At 41.9% G+C, this 22,990-nt stretch overlaps 1 protein-coding gene across 5 annotated transcripts; it reads left to right on the forward strand.

Annotated features, from left to right (window-relative positions):
* The first annotated feature begins 592 nt into the window (after positions 1 to 592).
* LOC128138942 (histone RNA hairpin-binding protein-like) lies at positions 593 to 15,173 on the forward strand. 5 transcript variants are annotated; one of them, XM_052780694.1, is made up of 12 exons: positions 593 to 725; positions 2,558 to 2,674; positions 4,482 to 4,586; positions 5,306 to 5,437; positions 7,926 to 8,075; positions 8,888 to 9,025; positions 9,711 to 9,827; positions 10,908 to 11,015; positions 11,427 to 11,540; positions 11,829 to 11,942; positions 12,727 to 12,919; positions 13,811 to 15,173. In XM_052780694.1, the coding sequence occupies exons 1-10, from the start codon at positions 661 to 663 to the stop codon at positions 11,932 to 11,934; spliced, it is 1,152 nt and encodes a 383-aa protein (XP_052636654.1). In that variant the 5' UTR covers positions 593 to 660; the 3' UTR covers positions 11,935 to 11,942; positions 12,727 to 12,919; positions 13,811 to 15,173. The 5 variants fall into 5 exon arrangements, with proteins under 5 accessions (XP_052636654.1, XP_052636655.1, XP_052636656.1 ...); XM_052780695.1 differs by having other exon boundaries at positions 12,742 to 12,919; XM_052780696.1 differs by having other exon boundaries at positions 8,891 to 9,025.
* The last annotated feature ends 7,817 nt before the right edge of the window (positions 15,174 to 22,990 follow it).

Genomic DNA, 22,990 nt, shown 5'->3' on the forward strand with positions numbered 1-22,990 from the left:
GCGATAGAAGAATGTAGTTCATTGCATTCATGGTATGAAACGTGGGATGCATTTCTCTAGAGGGTACGTTGTGGTGCCTATCAGCCCCCTTTGCTGAGCCGATTTAGCTCACAACAGCTAGCAGAAGATGTAACTTGGCCAAAACTGAATCGTTGGCTAATGAGTCAGGCAACGCACTGATGTCGGAGCTGGGGTTTCGACAGATGAGCGAGCGGAGCGGGCCTGGGGGTCCAGCCGCCCTGGGTGGGGGCAAGGGACGGGCTGTGAGGAAAACGGTGCCCTTGGCGTGAGGGAAGCTGCGCCCTGCCGCCTCACAGGAGCGTGGGCTGCAGGACGCGACGCCTTCCTCCTGCCCTCCCTCTGTAAAACCTGATCGACTTTTTGGCAGGAACAACGTTATTTTTGCCTCCAGCCGCAGCAACGCTTTTGCCCCAGGGCCCTCGCCCCGCGCTCTGCCTGCAGCACCCTGACACGACCCAAAGGGCGCTTGTGCGCATGCGCAGCGGCAACTCCCCGCCGCGCAGCCCGCGCGGCAGGAATGCTGCGCATGCGCGCTGCCCACGGCGACCTTCCCTCGGGAGGAAGGGCTGCGCCTGCGCGCTGCTTCGCCCCGGGGGGCGCAGCCATGTTCCGCAGCGGCGTGCGGCCACTGCCTCAGCCATGTTCCGCGGGCAGCGCGGCCGGCCGCGCCACGCCGGCGGCGGGGAGCCGGGCGGGCTGCGCAGGTGGGAGCTACCGCGGAGGGCCGGGGGCGGCTGGGGCGGGGGTATTGCTCCCTCAGGGCCTCTGTAGAGCTGCCGGGGCTCCGGTGTGTTGGCGGGCGGGGGTGTGGCGCTGCCTGTCCCAGGACGGCTGCTGTGGGAGTGGGCGGTGGGGAGGTCGCAGGGTGGGCTTCGTCCACCCTCCCCCGCCTTCAGCCTCGTCCTCCTCGGTACCCGCGAGGCGGAGCGGGGCGAGGCGGCTGCTGGCAGCTCGCCTCCGTGCACCAAACGTCGGCTCGTCCTGCGGCCCGCGGGCGGGCGCCCTCGCTGAGGGAGTCTGCTTTGCAGAGGTGGCTTCGGCCTCTTCTGGCGGCGGGGGGAGAGTGGGGCTGGGAGCGAAAGGTGCGCCGCAGCCCAGGCAGCAGTGCGTGTGGGCTGGGGTGAAATGCCCTCAGTCCGGCTGGGGCTCGCCTTCAGGCTGAGGCTGCAGCGGGCAGGGGGTGGTGCAAGGCACTGGAGGTAGAGAAATACTGCAATATTTCTGAAAGGCGTGATTGTCCGTTAGCATTTTTCCCTAGATTTTCAAATAGTGTCATACGTAAGGCATGCTAGGTGTTGTGCTTTTTTGTTTGCTTGTTTCTTTCTTGAAGTCTTTAAATTGGGTAATTGTTGCTGAGGGTGGTTAGAGGAAGGTTTTATCCGTTCGCTGCCTTTGCAGAAACCGAATGTGTTGAAAATGTCCTTTTGCCTAGATCTGTGATTCGGAGTAAGCGATTTGTGCTGTGTGATAGTAACTTTGAGCCCTCTGGGAGCAGGAAACTCCCAAAGCCGGTCAGGGTGGAGGAGGAAGGGAAAGAAAACATAGGTTATTAATCCAGGATTAAAATAACAAAAACTTTCCTTCCCTCTCACTTGTTGACTTAAAAAGTGCAGAGACCTTGCACATACAGAACAGTACGTTTACTGTTTACTCGCACATACAGAGCAACAGTATGTTTGCTGTGTGGAGCCTGCAGTATAGGGTCATTCTCTCAGGCAGGTCGTGGCAGATCTGCAGGTCGTGGCAGATCTGCAGGCGTGGTCCTTAGCTCAGAAGCCAGGTCTGATGTTAGTAGACGCTGTGACGACGCTTTGTTTAGTAACCTATCATTTAAGATGTCAACGCTGCCAGAACTGAGGAGGAAAATGTAGATAACTCTTAATCCTTAAGCAATCTCTGGCTGTCCTTCCAGCGTGTTGCAAGCACCCTGCTCTAGCTCCTTTTCCCCATGCTTACTTGTGAGGACTCTGGAGCAGTGTCTGGTAAAGAATTTCCTGTGTAAAAGTGTTTCCACATAAACGTTTGACCTGATTCTCCTTAGACATGCTGTTTTCTTGTGTTGAAGTGATGTTTCTGTATTTGCCTCTTCCACAACTTTTGTACTGGATAGAATGGTATATAAATGTCAAATAATGCATTGCTGACAGAGGACAGTCTATGAACGTTGGCACATGTCAGCAGTTCCATAAACACTGGTGACAGTCCTCAGTTGGGTTTTTTCTTCCCCTTCCCTTTTTGTTTGCAAATAGAGAAAGGGTATACTTCTGGTTACCTAAATATTAATGGTTTATTTTAAAATTCTGATGTCTTAATTGCATTAGTCAAAGACCTTTTTTCAGCAATTGCATTGTCTAACACCTTTGTTAAGTTAGTGTTGCCTGAATGAGTTAAGTTGACGCAAGTCGCGTATCTGTATACCAAATCAGCATTTTGTAACTATAAATGATGATACTCAGATTGTCTGTATTTGTTTTGTTTAGGCAATGTTCAGTGACTACCAGTGACTTGTTTTCTGATGAAAATTCTTGTTTTCTAGTTCTGTGAAATATCCACACTGCTGGTATCAAGAACAGAAATGTAGAAGCTGGAATGATTCAGACTCTTTGGTGTTTGATGAATATCAGTGTAGGCATTTAGACCAATGGCTGGAGAGGTAAGGAATAAATGTGAAGTTTGTTTAAATGTTCACTTTGCTGCATTCTTTTCTTTAGGAATCCAGCAAAACCTTGGACGTGATTAAATTAAATGTTTTCTAATAATACAGTAGCACAGAGTTAAAAAATAACTCATTATGCAAGAGTAGACCATTCCATTTGGCTAATTGAAATACATGCCATAATATTAGCAAGTATTCCATATGAAAGAGAGAAGTGGTATGTACTGAGGCAGCAGTTGAAGCCCTTTATTGCTGAAGTCTTCAATATTAGTATAAAATTTCCATTGAAGCAATATGCTGTTACTTTTTATTCTTTGCTTATGCATCTTTATATGTAAGTCTGGGCAAACCATGATGTTTGTCTCTTCACTTGACAGTGCCCTCGGTATATTCAGCTGTACTACAGTTTTTAGTAAAGACCTTTTTTGGTTTTTTGTAATCCAGTACGGAGAACAATTTGATATAAGATCAAATTTTATAGGTAGGTAGTTCTAGGAGTATTTTGGATTGCTTTTGTATATTCTAGACTGAAGACCTGAGGTGGAGGAAGTGGTTAAGATTGGTATCTTAATGTCTGACAGGAGGTGTGAAAAGTGGTGAGTGCTTGGATATGTGCAGAAAACTGAGTAGAACATAAGTTAGAAGAGATGAAATATTTCACTGAGGGCACATGAACACTTTTTTTATATATAATTTATACATCTCCGAGTATTACATTAGAGGAAGGCAATTGTCTTTTCTGATGGCATGTTTAATATTCCTTCAGTTAATAAATGAATCTTTTGAAGAGCTTAGGAAAGCCTTTGTATTCAGGAGTGTTTTCTATGTCTTTGATGCTATCATAAAAAAAATATTAACAGTATGTTGTGATTGTGAGTCAAGCTGGATGTGCTAGCAGCATTTTGTATTTCTCTTGCTGAGTAGGTATGTTCCTTCTTAGTGTGGAATGAATGTCTGTCGTGTTAAAATGACATTGGCACCATGGATGATAATATCTGGTGATGTGAAACTGCTTAGGGAAAGTAAGACTATAAGCTAAGTCTACTTCTTTATTACTTATGTTAAATGTTGTGGCATTAACATTGAAAGAAGTAGACAGACTGAAAGGAGAAGTTTTCAGCGCTTTAGAATATTACAGCATTATACAGTTTTTATTTATTATATTTTTTAAGTTAATGAGGAACCTGGTGTTTCTCCACTCAGACAACATCAGTGATCCAACTGATTATTTAAGTAAGAGCTTCCTGACTAACTTTTTGGCTTTACACAGTGGAGTTTACATACTTGAAATGATTATGTTGGGATATGATGGTGTCTGACAAAATGTTAGTTCTGCTCATGTGATGGGCATTTTTCCATTTCTTAAGCATTTCCCTGGTCCTTTACAAAGTCCTTAGCTGATGACAGAGAGCAGTGATTAGACTGATTTTGACCTCAAGTTATTTCATGAATTGTGCTCTTTGATGGAATTGCAGTATTGAGAAGGTCCTCAAGTAGTAGAGCCAAGTATTCGCATTCGCTGAGCTGGCAGTATTTTAAGAGATTGTCAGGTCTGTGTTCTGAATTGAAATTCAGTTCGTGACCATTTTCTTTGCCTGCGAAGTAAAACTGATAGTCTTAAATCACTACTAAAGGTGACTTGAGCTGAAGTGTTTTGATTTGTTTGACTTTTAAATGAAATAGGGTAGGGCCATGCCCATGGTGTTACAGTTGTGGAGCAGTTTTTGTCCACTATTGAAGTTCCTGTTCATTAAATATGTTATGAGCAACAAGTGTTCATATTGAGTTCTCAAATGTTTTCTAGCTCTGCAACACCAGAACGTTCTAGGCCTCTTTCTAGTTGCCCAGACTGGGAAGGTAGAACTGAAGAAGGCAAAACTATGAGGACATCAAATAAAAAAATGACACAGTAGGTATTGAGCAATTATTAACTGTTGTTGCTTTAGTTTTAGCAATAACCATCTGATGATCTCCAACTTTACAAGCATTAGTGAAGATTTGAAACACAGCCAGGCTATTTCATATCAAGTCTGAAGGAAGCCGTAAGGAGAAAGTAGCACTGAGAAGTCTTATCTCAAAAGCTACTTGTATGATCGTTCCAGATTCTCTTTTTCAGCTTAAATTGCATATTCATTACAGCTTTCCATAAGAGAAGATACTGGAATAGTGAAAGGAAAAATGAAAACCAGCCATCGTGGCTTGGAGAGAGAAATGGCTGTTAAGGTCATTCAAGCTATCCTCCTTTATATTATCCATCTTTGTTCTATTGAGTTTAAGATTTTTCGTATTTATATTAGAAGGTTGTTACACATATAAGCAATAATCATGTATCATTTGATTTGCTTGCTGTAGGACTAGCTGTAAGCTTCTAGTAAGGCAGCTCTAGCACCAGTACCCTCAGGTGTATGTTTACTTGTTACAAACCTGAGCAACTGCATGAACTTGCAAAACCTTCTGTAGTGATTCATTTGGTTAGTACAACTTTCACTTCTGTAAACTAGTGAAGTAAGAGTTGTGCTTACTGTCTATCAGAGTAAGAATGCATGTAGTTCTAGAGTATGTGTTTATATAACTTGTTGTAAAGTTATTAAGGTTCTTTTCAACTTAATTCTAATTTTTATTTTTAAGTTGTGTTTCAAGTGATTCTGCTAATCCAGCTGAAAGGGAAACAGATGAAGTGGTTCTGAGGAGAAGACAAAAACAGATCAATTTTGGAAAGAATACCCTTGCATATGACAGATACATTAAAGAAGTTCCAAAGTAAGTTGCACTATGTTGCACATTTCCAAATAAACTCTTACCTATGTCCTGATGTGTGTGTAGATGAGCACACAGCTTTAGTTCTCTTAAAATTCTATGAACAGTAACTGAAGAAAACTTAAAATCAGTTGATTTTTGTCAAAGAAAAGCCAGGTATTTTCTGCATAGGAGCAAATTTAGATAGGGAAAATTTAAAGCTAAATGTTCCCTTTGTGTATTGCTGTTGCCAGTAGCAAATATACTTCAAATAAACTCTGTATTAATCACCTCCCTGTGATGCTTCTGGTGACTGTGTTGCTAGGCCAGTGTGAAGTTAATTGATAGTAGGAAATGACAGCTTTAAATGAGGACTGAATAAAGCCTTGCATTTAAGTATTGGTAAGGAAACCAGTCTTCAATGATTCATCAGTAACTAACAAATCAAAACCTGGATTTCTTGCTTTCTCTGTTATTCCACTTTGGGCTTCAGAGTCTGTGAATTGTGGCACTTAAATCAAGATTTCTTAGCCAGCCCCCTCTGCTTACTGCAGAGCTATCAAGGTTCAGAAACTAGTTTGTACTAATGTGTGGATATGCATTTGTGTTCTTGGTTTTTTTGTTTTGAGGGTTATTTTTAGAGGTGTTTTTCTAAATATGGCTTGCTACTTATAGTTGCCAGCTTTCTATGGATTCTACCTCTAAGAGTCTGTTGTGGAAATTGCTATCCAAGTGCAGTGGACACTGCAAGCTTGTTGTTGAGCAAAACTGGAAAGATTAGACTAGATGATGAAAAATCAACCACAGATACCGTAAATGATCACAGATAGCATATCATCATCAAATCTTCAAAGATTTTTTCTTCAAAGAGTCTTGGATCGCTTTGTGAATTGTAATTTTGCTTGTCACTGTCATCAGTGGTAGGACTGCAGCCACTCTTATGGTGATGCCTGGCACTTGCATGACTGTAATGTGATCAGTTAAATCATAGGTGGAGAATAGGAAAGGATGAGAACAGCATTCAGAAAAAACATGGGATAAACTTTTAAAAAAAAAAGTGTTCTGGGTGGCATTGTAACAGGGTAGTTTATAATCCTGTTCCTTAGCAGGATGTGTTTATCTTACAAAAAGTGCTATGGCTAAGTACATTGATCTGTGAAGCTGGTAGGGGGAGCCACCTGAGACCAAGGTACTTGGTATGATTTAAAACATTATTGTAATATGCTTCCTTCCAGGCATAAAGCTGACTCCAGTATGGTAGGGCTATAAACAGGATTATTTTGTACTGAAGATACAGTTTAAGTGAGCTCTCCAGTAATGTTTGGTGGGCAGGATCTGCTTTGAGATACTACCTGAGAAATAGCACTTCCAGCCATGGGGTCATCCCAGACAGCATTGTTACAGTGTCTGCCCAGTGTAGATTCAGTGGAAGGGCATTTCGTTTACATTTTACCCAGAGAATGAGGGGACTTTGTTTTCTATACTCCCAGAAGACAAACGCTGTTTAGAATTACAGCAATCCCCATTGTAATAATTTGTGGACAATGGTGGAATAAAAGTTCATTGAAGATACTTGTGGGTTGACCCTTGCCAGCAGCCAAGTACCCACACAGTTACTTGCTCCCTCCCTCTCCCCAGTGGGATGGGGAAAGAATAAGAGCAGTAAAATAGAGAAAACTGATGGATTGAGATAAGGGCAGTTTAATAGGTGAAGGAAAAAAAGGGGGAGGGAAAGCAAGTGATGCAAATGCAATCACTCGCTACCTCCCACAAGCAGACTGGTGCCCTGGCAGTCTATGAGCAGCAACTACTTTGGAAGACACCTCCCCTTCTTCCTCTGCCCTGATTTTAATTTTTGAGCATGACCTTACATGGTGTGGAATATCTCTTTGGGTAATTTGAGTCAGCTGTCCCAGCAGTTCCCCCTCTTAACTTCTTGTTCACCCTCAACTTAGTGGCTGTGGGAGGGGGTGGGGCAGAGTGGGAAAAAGAGAAGGTCTTGAAGCTGTACAAGCACTGTTTAGCAATAACCAAAAATTAGTGTGTTACCAGCACTATTTTAGCCATAAATCTGAAACAGCACTACAAGGACTGCTGTGAAGGAAGTTAACTCCATCCCAGCCAGACTCAGTACAATACTAAATACAGAGAAACTGCATGTGACTCGGGAAAACTGAGATAGAAGTAGCTGGAGGCTGGGATACTATTGAAGGGGTATGAGTTATGCTGCTTCTGTTTCATATTTGTCCATGGGCCCTAGGGGTCTGCTTTTGGCATCTGTCAGAGTGCTGGACTGGAGGAACCTCAGGTCTGACTCAGCATGTTACTGTTAGTTGTTGCTCATGTTGTCTGTTTTTGACAGTGTTTTAGAATATAGCATTTCAGTTAAGTGTTTAAAAATATGAAAATTTTATTTATTAGGCCACTGATGCCTGTGTCATCTGGTGGATGGAAGATTTTTTAAGCAGGAAAATCATGTTCTGAAATAATAAATGTTACTGTGTATTTACAGGAATCAGCGAATACCAGGAGTTCATCCTAGAACTCCCAACAAATTTAAGAAGTACAGCCGTAGATCCTGGGACCAGCAGATCAGGCTGTGGAAGATTGCACTGCATGCCTGGGATCCTCCTACTGAAGAAACCTGGGATCTGCAGCCAGTGTGTGTATGGGTGAATTAAGTCAGTACATGTCTCTTGCTTCACAGGAGGACTCTGTTTCCTTTGGAGCATTCCTAACTGAGGAGATCAGGCTCAGAAATGGGAGTCTCCTTGAATGCCTTGTTTTCCTTTTGAATCCTGTTAGTTATATCTTCAAGATATTCCCATTATTTAGTCTAAATTCATCTCCAATAAAGCGTTTTGGGGAGGAAGGCATTTGGTCTGTCTACAGTAGTACACTACGTTCGCCTGTGTGTTTAAACTGTTGAGCACAAGGTAAAATTATTTTTCTAGAAAGGGATAGGCATAAGCAGAAATTCAGTGATTACTATTCCTTGACCTTGATAACCTTTCCATCTTCCCTTTTTCTGATGTCAGTGGAACCACCTTTCTCCTGCAATAACAATATGTTAGAGGATTTGAGAAGTGTAAGAAGATTAGAGAGAGATTTCTGTGCTCTTTGCAGGAGAGTGGCAACTGTGTTCAAGATGGGAATTTTTTTTCTTTTCAGAACTTTGAATTTCTCTAACAAGGCTAGCTCCACTAATTGATGCCACCTAATACTTTAGAAGATTTGGACTAGTAAATTGGGAGGAAAAGAGTGAATGGAATTCTATTAGCTCTGTAACTGCATTGTGTAAATAGTTTTAGCTGTGTTGTAATTGACCTATGGTGGAAGTTGCAGTTGTTTGCACTGTTTGGATGTCATATGAAATGAACTGTCAGTTATTACTGCAGCTTAACTGTCTTCTGCTTGGAGCGCTAAGCCAGATGGGTAGTATTTTAAATCCTTTTTTCCTCCCCTGGTTTTTAGTAGTACAGAACCCTCAGGCAGTTCCCAGGAATGGTTCTGCAAAGACGAGGATTTTTCTGGCTCCTTTGTATTTGACGAAAAGCAGAAAAGAAATGAGGGTGAAGATGAATGCAGGCAAACTGACTACACATTGGAGAGGTATGAGATAAAACTTCTGTGGTTAACTTACTGAAATAATTCAATACGTGTTAATGCTGTCAGTTTTTTGTGGGAAATGTTTAGTGAGGGAGGGCAGTGTTAATGCTCAGCTTCAGAGTTTGGCACTTTTGCTGTTGAACGTAATCCGTCACTGGTGCAGAGCATTGAATGTGGAATAATTACAAGCGTTACAGAATTGCATGATTAACAGCAGGAAAAAGCAGTGTTTTTTCAGCTTGTCTGTTTATAGAGTGGAGTGCTGAGGTTTCTTTAAGCACTGTTGGCAAGTGCTGAAAGGAGGATACCTTTTTTAGAAGCAAGAGTGACCATCTTTAATTAACGGTATTATGCCCATCTGCAGAACAGTGGGGAGACTTAACAGTGAATCACCTCGTGCACTTCCCTGTTTACTGAGGTATCTTGATCTGGGGACATGCGTGTGGAGCTCAAAATGGTTCTGCTTCCCAGTTTCTTCTGAGGTTGTGACTGGGTTCACTTTCCAAAATACAGTGGAGTCGTAAACAAAATTTGAGCTATTTTCTGTGTTCTTCTGTTGTGCCTGAAGAATCATACCTCAAAAAAGGTCTTCCTGTGTAGCATGTACCATTATTTTGCAGAAATCTGATAAGCATTTAAACGCAGATGAAAAAATGTTGTGTGCATAAAATCTGTCTTATTTTTGTAGTCCCTGTTCTCCCGATTCTTCTCCAGTATGGAAACGCAGAAAAAGAAACAATTCTGACTCCTCTGTGGTTTCACAGAGTAAAAACCATTATGTGCATATGTACCACACACTGGAAAGGTATGAAATGGTTCTCCATATGGAGATATATTGATATTATGAACCGACTTTTGGAATATGAATGGCATTTATCCCTCCAATTAAATAGTTTTAATTTTATCTAAATGTGTGTGCAATTTAATGAGGAAGGGAAATCATGCCAAAATAATTGTGTTGTATGATAGCAAATATTTACAGTGGTCCATTGCAAAGGTGAAGAAACTTCAGTGTCAGAAGACACAACATAGGTTGGTTTTTGTGCGTAGGTTTAAGCAATGGTAATGTGTTGTTCTTGATTTCTTATGGAACATGGTTTGTGCTTCAGAGGTTGTAATTCTGAAATTCTTAGGCATCTGCCATAGTTATTTCTCATATCTCTTACATGCACTGCATTCTGCTTTTTGGCATTCAGAGTGTGTACAAGTTGATGAACGTAATGGTAAGGGAATGAAGCTCAATGTGTGCTCATAACTCTGTCAGCGAATACTGAAACTTGCTGCCTATTTAATTATTACCATGTTAACGTTTGCTACAGGTATTACAGAGACTATGTATTCATGAAGGGATATGAAAGAAACTTTGTGTATTTTGATTAAGCTTTTCCCTGCCTTATGAAAGGTGGTATGGAAGAAAATGCTTGTTGGAACAACAAGGAATTGGTCACCCAGTCTGGGACTGGGACAGAGTGAGGTTAATGTTCAAAAACGGATAACAGAAGGGTAGAGTTCTTTAGGCTAACACCTTCATTATTCCAAGTTGTTCAGGAATTAAACTACTCCTCTAGTGATTGGTCTTAATCATATTTCGTTTTTTCCCCTTTCCTAGCTGCTGCATAAGAAGTCTTCCTATAAATGAGAAATGATAGGCTATGTAGAGGAGAGCATGGTTTAAACTCTATACAAAGTTTTGTCAGAACCACCAGAAAACTGGAACTGTGATTTAAGTTTTTTGGGGTTTAGTAGACTTCTCACACTAACCTTAGTAAAAATGTTTATACAGGTGTGGTGTTTTCTCTCTACTTAGCCCCCTTATCTTGAGAAGAACTGAGAGGAACTGTGTTACAAAGGTCCATGGTTTGAGACCTTTTCATTTTCTTTCTAGTCTTACTGAATCAGGACATCAGGAGGCTTTTTCAAAGTGCTCAGAGTGGGAAGCTTTTGGTGAAAATGATGAAGTAATGACAGTACAACATGGTATAGAAATAACAAGGTAAGTACCATAATGATTGTGATTTTCTGTTTGTTGCTTGTGCTGTGAAGGTGTCCTTTGCTTTTTTTTTTCTTTCTTCACTGTTTAATACTATTCTTTTTTCTCTCCTTACGTTTCCTCCAACATGTGGTATGTTTGGTTGTTGTTTTTGTTCTTTGAGTATACTTGGCTTTTTCCAGTCTCCATCTGTTGCTTTCTGCTGCTTGTGCCATTAAGTAATGCTGGAAGATGATGAGCCCCATTCACCCTCTTTGTTTTACGGAAAGCAATGGCGTTTTACAGAATTGGTCCCCATGGTGGTTACTAGTCTCTCACTTCCTCAGCCTAGGAGCTGAAAACTTCCTCTCTGTCTCCTTAGAGATTAAGTTGTTTTGTAGCTGACAACAATGATAGTTGTTTGTTTTTATGCAGTGACCCGATTCCAGCCAGTTGTTGTTCAGGATGGAACAATCAGAAACAGAAAAAAACCAACTTCCTTCTGCCTGACAGCAAAACTTGCAGAGATACAGACTGCAGGCTGGAGAGGTATAAAATGCAGCTCATCATTCAGGGGCTTTCTTTTGTGTAGTAAGTTAGAAGCATAGTTGCTTTATTGCTGCATTTCAATCCAAGCTTTTATTATAAACATAAATTTTTATTTTTTTTAACTATTAGGGATGTGTTGGCCAATATTTATACGTTGTGTGGTAAAATTCTGTCCTTATTTTCTCATGTTATAGTCTGTATTAGAGTAAATAGCAGGTTGTAGCTGTATTTAGTATAAAAATGTTACCATAATAAAGCCACTTCAGGGGGTTTTTCTTGTATTTGTAGGCTTAAACTTTGTAGCAGTTTATTGGAAGGACATCCATCAGAATACCCTGAAAGAGAATGGGGAAGTGCAAGTGCTGAAGATAGAATAATGAGGAAAAAAATTTAAATATCGAGGTGAGTTCATGCTTACTACTTATTTTGCCTGTTCTGTTTCAGTAGCCCATATGCAGTATCATTCTACAGAATCCAACTGTTCAGTTAAAGCAGATCAGTTGCTCTCTTTACGCCTTTATTATATTAGTATTTTATCCCATCTTCTTGTGTTTAATGCAGCACCTCAATTGAAAGATCTAATATTTCAGGCTTAGTAAATTGAAATATTTACCTGTTCAGCCAGAAAACATGTGTTTTATATTATCACCCAAATGAAAAGTACCAGGTTTTTTAATTATTTCAGTAGCAGCTTTTCTGCCTCTTAATTTTTTTGTGATGAAGTCATAACTTTGCATTTGCAGCAGTAGATTTCAATGAAAATTTTCTCTTGGACTGTAGGTTCCTGTGGTGCATTAATAGGATGGGTAGTAATCTCGAATCAAACAGCTTTTATTAGCAGAGAGTATTTGTGTAACTTGATTGTCTTCGATCTACATTTAATGCAGGCTCTGAAACATTGTGAACTAGGATATAAATGTCTGTTCAACAGTGATCTTGCAATATTTTGCATAAGAAAACTCATTAAGAATATGGTATTAAGAATACAGTGCACAATTAGTTTTACACTACTTAAATTTTGAATTCTAGCAATATGAGGAAAAGGCAGGTGGAGCTTTTAAAAATTGTGCTAATGGCATTCTTTTATTGACTTTATTGATTTTTAATTTAAATTCTTTGAGCATAAATAAGACTTAATATGGATTCATTTTTCTGAAGTGCTAATTCGATATTTGAAAATATCTAGTCTCTCTGTATATAGAAGTATGGAAGAAGAAGGACTTTCTGCTGTGACAGAAGACTATTTGAAGAATAGGGATGTACTCTGAGATCAGCAGATGAAGTCTTGGAAAACTGGTGCAGTTGCGCAAGATCTGCACTGAAAGAGGAAGAGATTTACAGTCAGCATATGTGCAATCAGCATACGGTGATATGTGCAGGTAAAAGAAGCATGCGTCTATACATCACAGTTAAGAGAGCCTTTCTGATCTTTTAGATAGTTGATGTTTAGTTGCTTTGCAGTTGTCTCTGTTGTAAATAAGTCTCTGTTTAGGAGTGTATATATTCAGTGGGTTCGTAATCACTCATTCTAATTGAAAAAATATCTTTGACATGTAAAATGTAGTAAGTGAATTAAATAGCTTCTCTGTGGAGCAACACGTTGGTTTCCTGGGATGTAAAGATCAATATTTAGAGAGATGCTGCCTTTAGAAATGGTTTTTAGGTGTGATGAGCTCTAACTCTCAAATGGCACAAACTTCATCTGTGAAAGGTGAATGTTGCTTGAAAACCAGATAGTGGGTTACATGGTAGAATTCCAAACCACCTGCCTTTTTGCTAAAGGAAAATTTTTGTCTTAAACAGGAAAAATAGATGTCCATAAGTTTTAATGTATCTGGTTGCTTTTTAAAGGAAAAAACCTTAGTTAGTAGGACACTTAAGACATGGCAGGAATGTGTTAATTAGAATTGAGAGAAAAATACATTTTATGAATTAATAATTGCACTTAGGTGAAAAAGATGTGAGGGGTTGGGAAAGATAGGCTCAACTGCTTCATTTTCTCTTTGACAAATACTTTAGGAATATAGGGTATGTGGTACTCTCTGTTTTTACCATAATTTACATTCTCAAAGTGTTCATACAATCTATAACACTTTCTTTGGTATGGACAATATGGCTTTGTCTTTTATACTGTGCTTTAAGCTCACCATATGTAGTGCTTTGTTCATTTACTGCTACTGTAACATTACAGCTTAAAAGAGTAAATGTTTTGCTGTTAATGACTAGATATATTGTATTTATAAAATGCTGTTATCTACCTTTTTGTCTAGGTTTCTCCAGATCTTTAAGGATAGGTTGTTTTCTGCAAGCTCTGCCTCAAGCAAAACTTCAGATTTCATTAAGCCTGTGCTACAATGATGATGATGTTCCTTAAAGCTTTTGTGAGAAAGCCTGCGTTGGCAGGTGACAAGTACATCATATTGTAAAGGCTACTTCAGTTGATGGATCCTGCTGTCGCCATTTGGAGATCATGCTACTTAGAGTGCACTAATGTTATGCTGGTGAATTGGTCCAATATTGAGTCAAACTGAAGAATTCCACCCCCTAATCCAAGGAGTTAAACCCTGTTTCCTTTACTGGACCAGAATTGTACATCCACCCTGAAGAACTGCTTCAGAATGTAGATAGTTTCAACCTTTCTCCAGTTGTTAAAGACAAACTGTTCTTAGCTTTTGGTTTGGGTGATCATCCATTTGGCTTATTTACCTTTCTCTGAGATAAGATACATTAAGCTAGCATTTGCCTAAGCCTAGAGAGAGAAGAGAAAGGAAAGGTAGATGGTTTATCAAAATCAGATCCCCGACTTTTTGAACAGCAGCACAGCCTATATACCTGGATTTTGCTTTTATGTGTCTTGCAGCCTGACCCAAAGAGCCAAGCTACTGCGAAGAGTATAAAAGGATGAGTTCAGGGCCTGCTGTTCCTGCAGGAATTGGAGATGAGCAGCATTATTTGCAGGTTTGGAGCTGCCCTTGGGCATGGGGTGTCCAGGCTAAGGGTTGTGACAGTGTTGAGATAGGCTCTCCTTTGTTTTACCCTTCTAGCACTGTGATTAGAAGGTCAAAGTGAGGGATGTGGCTATAGTGGAGTTTAGACCAGATTCATGTACCAGTTACAGGAATTTCTTACAGTCCTTGTGGCATTTTATGTAGCATGTACTGGGGTAGAAATATCCGCTAGAGCTGGGAAGTGTCTCTTTGCAGGAATTTGGTTTGGCTTTTCACAAGGCCACTGCAGAACTGTGGCAGCGCTAGGGATGACACACAGCAGCCTTGCTGTGGGGCTGGTAGTGTACCCAAGGGCCAAAAGCCCATTGTGCTACTGATGTGGACGTAAGCTGCTTCCCCAGAAACTACTCCCAGTCCCTTCCAAAACATTATTTCCAGGCATGCTCGGGCACGGGGTTCAGTAGTGTCCCAGCACAAGGGTGGCTCAGTCACATACCACAGAGCGCGGAGTGTGCGTATGCAAGGAACATGTCTGTATAGCACTTTTTTAAGAAGTAATATTTAGAACCTTGTTACAGTGTGCATGCTTTCATGTGGTTTGTGATGATTGTAAATAAGGGAATGTGTAACATTTTTGGCATTTTGTCTTTATGCAAAATAATTAAACACTTTAAATTTAAAAATCCTTGCTAGTCTGCTTTTGCTGTTTTGTCAGTTTCATTATAAAGGAATATGTGGGTTCAGTTGTCCTTTTTTTGTTTGTTTTAGGGTGTTTTGTTTATTTTGGGTTTGGTGGGGTTTTTTTAAACCTTGTGTTTTGGGGTTGTGTGGTGGGGTTTTGGTAGCAGGGGTGGCTCCTGTGAGAAGCTCCTAGAAGCTTCGCCACCTCCAAGTCGGACCCACCTCTGGCTAAGGCCGAGCTCATCAGCAATAGTGGTAGTGCCTCTGGGGTAACATAGTTAAGAAGGGGAACCTGCAGTGCGGGAGGAGATGGGAATGTGAGAGGAACCCCTCTGCAGATACCGAGGTCAGTGAAGGAGGGGAAGAGGTGCGCCGGAGGAGAGGATGCCCCTGCAGCCTGTGGTGAGACGGCAGGCTGTCCTCGCCCCCAGCCCATGGAGGGGAGCGGGAGAGCAGATGCCCACCTGCAGCCCGGGGAGAGAGGAGCACATGCTGGAGCAGGAGGATGCCCCCCAAGATGGCCAGGACTCCGTGGGGAGCCCGCGGTGGAGCAGTCTGTGCCTGAAGGACTGCAGCCCGTGGGAAGGACCCACGTTGTAGAAGTTTGTGGAGAACTGTCTCCTGTGGGAGGGACCACACGCTGGAGCAGGGGAAGAGTGAGGAGTCCTGCCCCTAAGGAGGAAGGAGCGGCAGAGACAATGTGTGATGAACTGACCACAACCTCCATTCCCCGTCCTCCTGCGCCACTGGAGGGGAGGAGGTGGAGAAAATCGGGAGTGGAGTTGAGCCAGGAAGGAGAGAGGGGTGGGGGGAAGGTGTTCTAAGGTTTGGTTTTACTTCTCAGTATCCTTGTTTTGATTTGATTGGTAGTAAATTAAATTGCTTTTGTTTCTTCCCCAAGTTGAGCCTGTCTTTTGCCCGTGACCGTAAGTGGTGAGTAATCCCCCCTGTCCTTGTCTTGACCCACGAGCTTTTCTTTATATTTTCTCCTCATCACACCAGGGCTGGTGGGAAGGAGTGAGCAAGCGGCTTTGCAGTACTTTGTTACTGGCTGGGCTTAAACCAGGACGCCTTGCTAAAAGGGGAAAGGAGGACTCTTCAGAGATTAAATCAAACTCTTGAAGGGTGTTTACAACTTAGGTTGTATCCAGCCCCTCAGTTTGTATTTTGATATCTTGTCAGGAACTTGTATTTAGTGCATTGTAACCTAGTGGAAGGGAGCAGCTGAAGCCCCAGCACCCATTCTGCCGTGAGAAAGGTGTCCTCTTGGAGAGGTGAGAGTAATAGGTTGTCATGAAATGTTTAAGCTCAGCTGTCGGACCCCATAGCTTTTGCCTATGATGGATGGGGCCTGCAGTGGATTTATGGACACAAATCTGTAGGATTTGTAATTCAGCAGTCCTTAAAAGATCTTGCATTTCTTGGTTTAAGATACGTGGACTAGAAATAGAATAACTGATCTGCCTGTGGTGGTTAAATTTTGGGCAGATTTATTCCCTAATCCAGGTTCTGTATGCTTGGACAAGCTATGGTAGCACAAGGAAAGAAACGAAACTGAGCAGATGAGGTTTGATGTCTGCTGAAGTCATTTCATGCAGTGCTGCCACTGGATATAGAAGCATCGTAATGTCTTCAAATTAGTAATGGTAGCCTCATCAGTCTAAACAGAGCAGTTAATACTGGAATGCAGTCCGTCCATTCACTTGTTTATCTCTCCAAAGCTATTTCACATAAGAGCTTACAACTGACGTAAGCAAAGCTGAAGTCCGGCATTCCTCCCCCAGTTTGTATTTGATAGCCTTCCATTAATTTGACCTATCTTAATTAAATCCACTTTGTATAAATCTGTGCTGAGTTTGTACTTTAGCAAAAATAAACTCTGAACTTAACCAGCCAGGTTTAAATTTCTTCCAAGAAATTACATGTATCTTCTGTTGGCATGCTTCCACTGCGAGAATCTCCTTACAGATGAGACGTTATCTGTGCTTGTAGAAATAGTCCTTCACTAGCAGTTCTGAAATGCCATTGCTTATGTGTCGTTTGTTTTGTTCTTAAAAAATGCTGCTTTGAGGTCACAGTGATGAGGCTATCTCCTTCTCCTCTTAAAATTCCCACGGTGGTGTGAAAGTGCTTTTCTGAAGGATTTTCTTCACTGACAAGGACAGAAAGATGCAAGGCAGCTGTAATCCCTAAGATCTGTTACAGCAGATAGTTCTGCTGGATGAACTGAATTTAACTTGTATATAGTGTTATGCTAAAAGCACTGCGTGGCTTCCAGGCTGGAGCTGTCCTCTATCTGGCTTGCTTGGATGCACTCAGGTAAACATGCTGTTCAAGTCATTTATCTCGGAGCAAGGCTGGAGGAAATGGAGTTTGTTTGTGTTTTGAACCTACGCTGTACATCCTGAACCAAGCATGACCTTGGTTCAGGAACACCGTTCTGTTTTCCATAGCTATGTGTGTGAAAGGAGAGGTGCTAGCATAGCAAACTTTCCTGCAGGAGCATGGATGTTTATGCAGATGCCACACAGAAGATGCATGAGTTCGTACAATTACGGTAAGGCCAGGCAAAGGGAAAGGAACTTCCAAGGTAAATCCCTTACATGGTACTATTTTCAGATGGTAGTGTTTCACTGAGCATAGAGCCAGCCTGACTGTTATCACCCAAAGGCAGGCATTTTGGAGACATCGTACAACAGAGATCTCTGAGGAGAAAAGGACAGGACCTGTGTACAACCTTCGAGTTAAAAACAGAGTTGATGGAAAGTGAACACAGTTCTCCCTTACGTCTTCTCAAAATACTACTGATTTCAGCCAGGAGCGCTAGGTATGTAGACATTCCACCCAAAAAGCATTGTTAAACAGCTAAAAACACCATTTCCAAATACATACTTAGCAGAAGTCTTTGAGATACGTACATATAATGAGAATGTAGATGCGATTTGTAGAAGTGAAGCATCTTAATTCACTGCATTCACAAATGGGGAAAAAAGTGTAAAGCCATTGAAAAGTTGAGTGAAATAACAAAAAAAAATCAATAGAAAGTAAGCCAGCTGCTGAGATTTCAAACCATTTAATTTCTAAAAGCCATTGCAAATTATTGTCTGCAGACTCTTGGTCTGGCCTGGTGCAGTTCCCAAGGCAGGCTGGCAGGGAGTAGTCGTCTTCCCACTGCTGAAGCTGTTAGTTCTGCTGGGAAGTTAGTGTGAGTGTCTGTGTGTATTCATCCATCTGTTGTCTGGCACAGCTTTGCAAAAACAAACAAAAAAAAATCAGCCAAGTGGTTGAACAGTATTTGTGCCTTTTTGGAAAAAATAGTGTGATTTTCTCCCACTTTTAACAAGACAATGTGCAATGAGCTTTGTGAATTCACCATGAAGATCTTTAACATATCTGAGCAATCCTGAGCTTCACCGAGCAGGTGCTTCCTCTTGGCCTTCAAGACCACAGATATAATAATACTGCAGTGATCTCTGGTAGAAGAAAATTCAGCAGTTTTTACTGTGCTGGGACCCTTATCTGACCTCTACCTTCTTACCCTTGCTCTTATGTCCAGAGTTAAAAGCAGCTGTAGATACTGCACTGTATGGTTTTGCACAGCCTTGAAGAAAGCCTCTTTTTATATCTGCAAACTAAAAAAGGCGTAAGAAGGGCTGTCTGGTTATTTACCACACTTCAGCTAGGATGTTCCTGTAGGCCATTCCATTCAACTCTCCAGAAAAGATTAATCGGGAAACAGGAAGAAATAAATGCATTCTGGAACTACATAAGTTTTGAGTCTAGGGACCTGAAATTACTGGGAGCATATGGTGAAGAAGAGGCAGAAAGACAGAGATACATATTGCATATTGCAGATGCTCTTCCTCTGATGGCTGTCTTAATTACTTTAAATAATATGGATCCAAAGCAACACATTTGTTTTGGCTGCAATTATGCTGTTCAGACAATTCCTTCCCTCTAGCACATGAAGGTGTGTACTGCCACTCACTGTGCTTGGTGACTATGTCCTTTCTACTCAACTTGTGGACAAGAGCTCCAATTCTATGTAAAGACTGGAAACACAAATCAGGCATCTTTCACTTTCATTTCTGTAAATAATTACATGAGAAAGTTGTAGTTTGTGAAACCATGCTTCATTTCTACAGTAGAGATGCAAATTCTCCCTCTCAACATACACTTCAACCTTGCTATGCATGAAGTAACTTCTTAAAAAAAAAATCAAAACAAAACAGCACCTGTCAATATGTGCTCAGAAAGTGTCTCCAAAACCATTGCTGGGCTTTGGTATTTGCTTTTGTGTGAAGCTGCTCAAAATAAAAAAAAGAAAACAAAACAAAACAACTTTTCTTTGCTACTTCTGCCATGCATCAAACACATTTCATTGCTGATCTTGCAAGTGTTACTCAAAAACAGCCTGTCATAGTAACGAATGTTAGGATTGCTTCACCCAGGTTCATTGGAAGACACGTTTATGCTCTTTAATCTGGCAAACGTCTACTCCAGGGCTGCTTTGCACCTGCTTGGCCAACAGTTAAATTTTCCCTTACTGCTCTTTAAGTGTCTGCTCTTTGAGCCAAAGAGCAGAGATTCTTGAGAACTGCAGTGGTTGTTGCAGCCTTGCTAAAAAAATACACAAGTTAAAGGGGGAAAAATATAATCTAATTGCAGTTTTTCAAATAGTGTCATATCCCTATAATACCATCACAAGTATTTTGGGCTGAGGCCACATCTGCACTAGAAAGCTTTACTGGTGAAACCTGCAGAATTTTTGTATTGTTTTCAGAGCTCAGTAACTCTTTTACACTGACTCCATGCATTTACCTTGTATGAGCTAGATTCAGTATGAACATATAACTGTGTTTCTGTCAAGTAAGCAGAGCCAAAGTTTGCTGGCTTTCTGCTACCTGTGAGAGAAAGGTGAGGCTGATCCAGTAAAAATGTAGACTGACATGCAAACCACGTATGATACAGAAGCAAGCTTGCTAAAACTAAGTTTAAAATCCTATTTTCTGTACCCTCATAACATGACTATAATTCTGCTCTGTTTTTTTGAACTTTCATTATCATAGCTGTTGTACAGTGGTAATTTTTTTTTTTTTTTTAAGAAGAGGCAATGAAGATAGGGATAGTGAAAAGAAGTTAATTGTATGCTGCAGGCAGTGAGCAAATACCAGTAATGAAGAGGCCAGCTGGGCAAGCACAACAGATGATTCAGTTCGTGACACACAGGTGAGATGTGGTTAGAAGAAGCTGCGTTATTAGAATTAATGCAAAATTGTGCCAGCTTCTATGGCAAGCGAGAGCTACTATGGCTATAGCTCATGATAGCTCTTACAAAGCCTGTAATTCTTGAGAACTTACCTTTTAGCAGCAGAAAATTTATGACCAGAAAGTATAGGATGAATTGAGTATTACCTAGGCGTGTTGGGAAGAAATGGTTTTAATTTAATTTAATTGGCTCTGGCTCGTTAGCAAAAAAAAGATGACTATCCTGACTGTGGTCTTTCTCCAAAGGAGGCACTTTTTTGTAATTTTTAAGCTTTCGGTTGAGGTATCATGATAGAGATTGTTGTAGTATACCGAAAACAGACTATTTCCTGTAAAGCTGAATCAGAATATGCAGATTGCATCTGAACAAGCAGAAATATAATACATAATTAAACACTCTTAGGGGTAACTGCATACCTTAGAAACTGAATTCTAGAACAAAAAAACCCGTTTACTTTGAGAACAGTGCTATTTCCTTTGCTTTCTATCTTACTAATGTCAATAAATTTTATTAGATTAAGAATGTTATATCTCTTTTCTGATCATTTTAACCTTAATCTGACAACAGCTGATGTGTTTGCTGGTCTGAGAAGCAAGAAAAGTGCCTCTTGAAAAAAGGAAGAAAACTCTAATCTGGTTCTACAAGAGAAACACCGCATTCTCATTGCTACCATATCACATGTTGAATACCAAACCTGCAGAAATCCGAAGGTTATATTACATTCCAAACATAATACCTCTTTAAATATGAATGCTTGCTGCTTGTGGAGATAAAATCACTTTACCCAGAGGTAACTTCACCACTTTGCCATTGCTACTGTGATAGCTATGTCCCATGTCCAAGAAGAAGCACCAAGGCACCCTACCTTCCCTGGGATGGGCCAGACAGGCAGGCAGGACGCATGATAGGGAGGATTCCCTATCCTCTCTCTGCCTGGCTGAACGCGGTGACTTGAGGGAAAGAGGGGAACGACGACAAGTTCCTGCCCGGCGCAGCGGGCGCATCTCCTCCATCACCACCCCACCTCCCCAGGTGCCCTCGTCTAATAGTTGTGAGGCTCTGCAAGCAGAACCGAACAATAATGAGGACGACGGTTCATCTAGCTTGGAGCTGTCAATGAGGTTAAGTCGGCCTATGCCCTGTGTTAAAACTGCTTCCATAAAGAAAAAAAGATGGGTTGTTGTCATAGACTCTCTCCTGAGGGGAATAGAAGGCCCAATATGCTGACCGGACCCACTTCTTAGGGAAGTCTGCTGCCTCCCTGCGACCCGGGTTAAAGATGTGAAGAGAAAACTTCCTACCCTGGTACGGCCCTCAGATTATTACCGATGATTGATTTTTCAGGTAAGCAGCAATGAAGTTGCAAAAAGAAGTCCGAGGGCAATCAAGAGAGAGTTCTGCTCTGTGACTTCTGCGTCAGTCTCTTCTCCCAAGTAACAAGCACTAGGACAAGAGGAAACAGCCTCACGTTGCACGAGAGGAAGTTTAGATTGGATATTAGGAAAAATTGCTTCACCAAAAGGGTTGTCAAGCATTGGAACAGGCTGCCCAGGGAAGTGGTTGAGTCACCATCCCTGGAGGTATTTAAAAGACATGTAGATGTGGTGCTTGGGGAACATGGTTTAGTGGTGGGCTTGGCAGTGCTAGGTTAATGGTTCAGCTCAATGATTTTAAAGGTCTTCTCCAACCTAAACAATTCTAAGACTCTAAGGCCAGAAGACGACAACGCTGCCCAGTTTGTATGCATCTCTTTGTGAAGTGTCCCACCAGCCTTTGGTCCACAAGGGCTGCAAAGGTATTTTTATTTAAAGCTGTGCATGTGTTCTGCTGTAGGAGTCCTCCAGGTTGTTTCTAAATTACTGTTGTAAAATGTCAGTATCTACCAGATCTCGCAGATGAATAGATCTCACTGCCTCTGTGGAAACACCATGCATGTGCAATTAAAAACACCTAAAAACTCCACTTACTAAAGCATAGCAACCTCAGGGCATTATCCAACCTTATTCAATACTGATATGAAATATTTAATGCCATGTCATTTTATGAAACGTAAATTTACGTCATAACAGTCTGCCGTAGGGTTTGAACTGGCTGTTGAAATACCACGTGCTCTTCGTGGATTAAAGGGCCGTGCTGGTGCCTGCAATCCTTCATCGTCCAATCACGGGAATCGCTGTTTTTCCTTTTGTTTTGGCTATTTTCTGCTGTTTGACGTGGGCAGCGCTTCGCTTCCGCGCCCCGGGCCGCAGGTTCGCCCTGCCGTGGGCCCCGCCGCCAGCGCGCGCCAAAACCGCGCGCCGCTGCGCTTGATTCTCCCGCCAACACGCCCCGGGGCGGGGCCGGGCGGGGAGGGGCGGGGCCGGTGGGAGCGGGTTAAACCATTACACCGGCGGGGGGGGGGGTCGGTAAGTGTCTCCGGGGTTGCATGTGCCGGGGGCGCCGCGGCGGGGAGCGTGTTTGCTTCGCGCCCGTCAGCCGGCTCGGCTCGGCTCGGCTTGGCTGGGCGGGCGGCTGCACTTCCCCCCTTCCCTTTCTCTTCCCCTGCCCCCCCC

The sequence above is a fragment of the Harpia harpyja genome, chromosome 2 (genome assembly GCF_026419915.1).
Source record: "Harpia harpyja isolate bHarHar1 chromosome 2, bHarHar1 primary haplotype, whole genome shotgun sequence".
NCBI classification, from domain to species: Eukaryota; Metazoa; Chordata; class Aves; order Accipitriformes; family Accipitridae; genus Harpia; species Harpia harpyja.

Bases quoted from the DNA above. Each gene is read 5' to 3' on its own strand.
- LOC128138942 (XM_052780694.1), top strand. From the start codon at position 661: ATGTTCCGCGGGCAGCGCGGCCGGCCGCGCCACGCCGGCGGCGGGGAG. The intron at 4,587-5,305 runs GTAGGTATTGAG...TTTATTTTTAAG, and splicing joins TCAAATAAAAAAATGACACA to TTGTGTTTCAAGTGATTCTG. The intron at 9,828-10,907 runs GTATGAAATGGT...TTTTCTTTCTAG, and splicing joins ATGTACCACACACTGGAAAG to TCTTACTGAATCAGGACATC.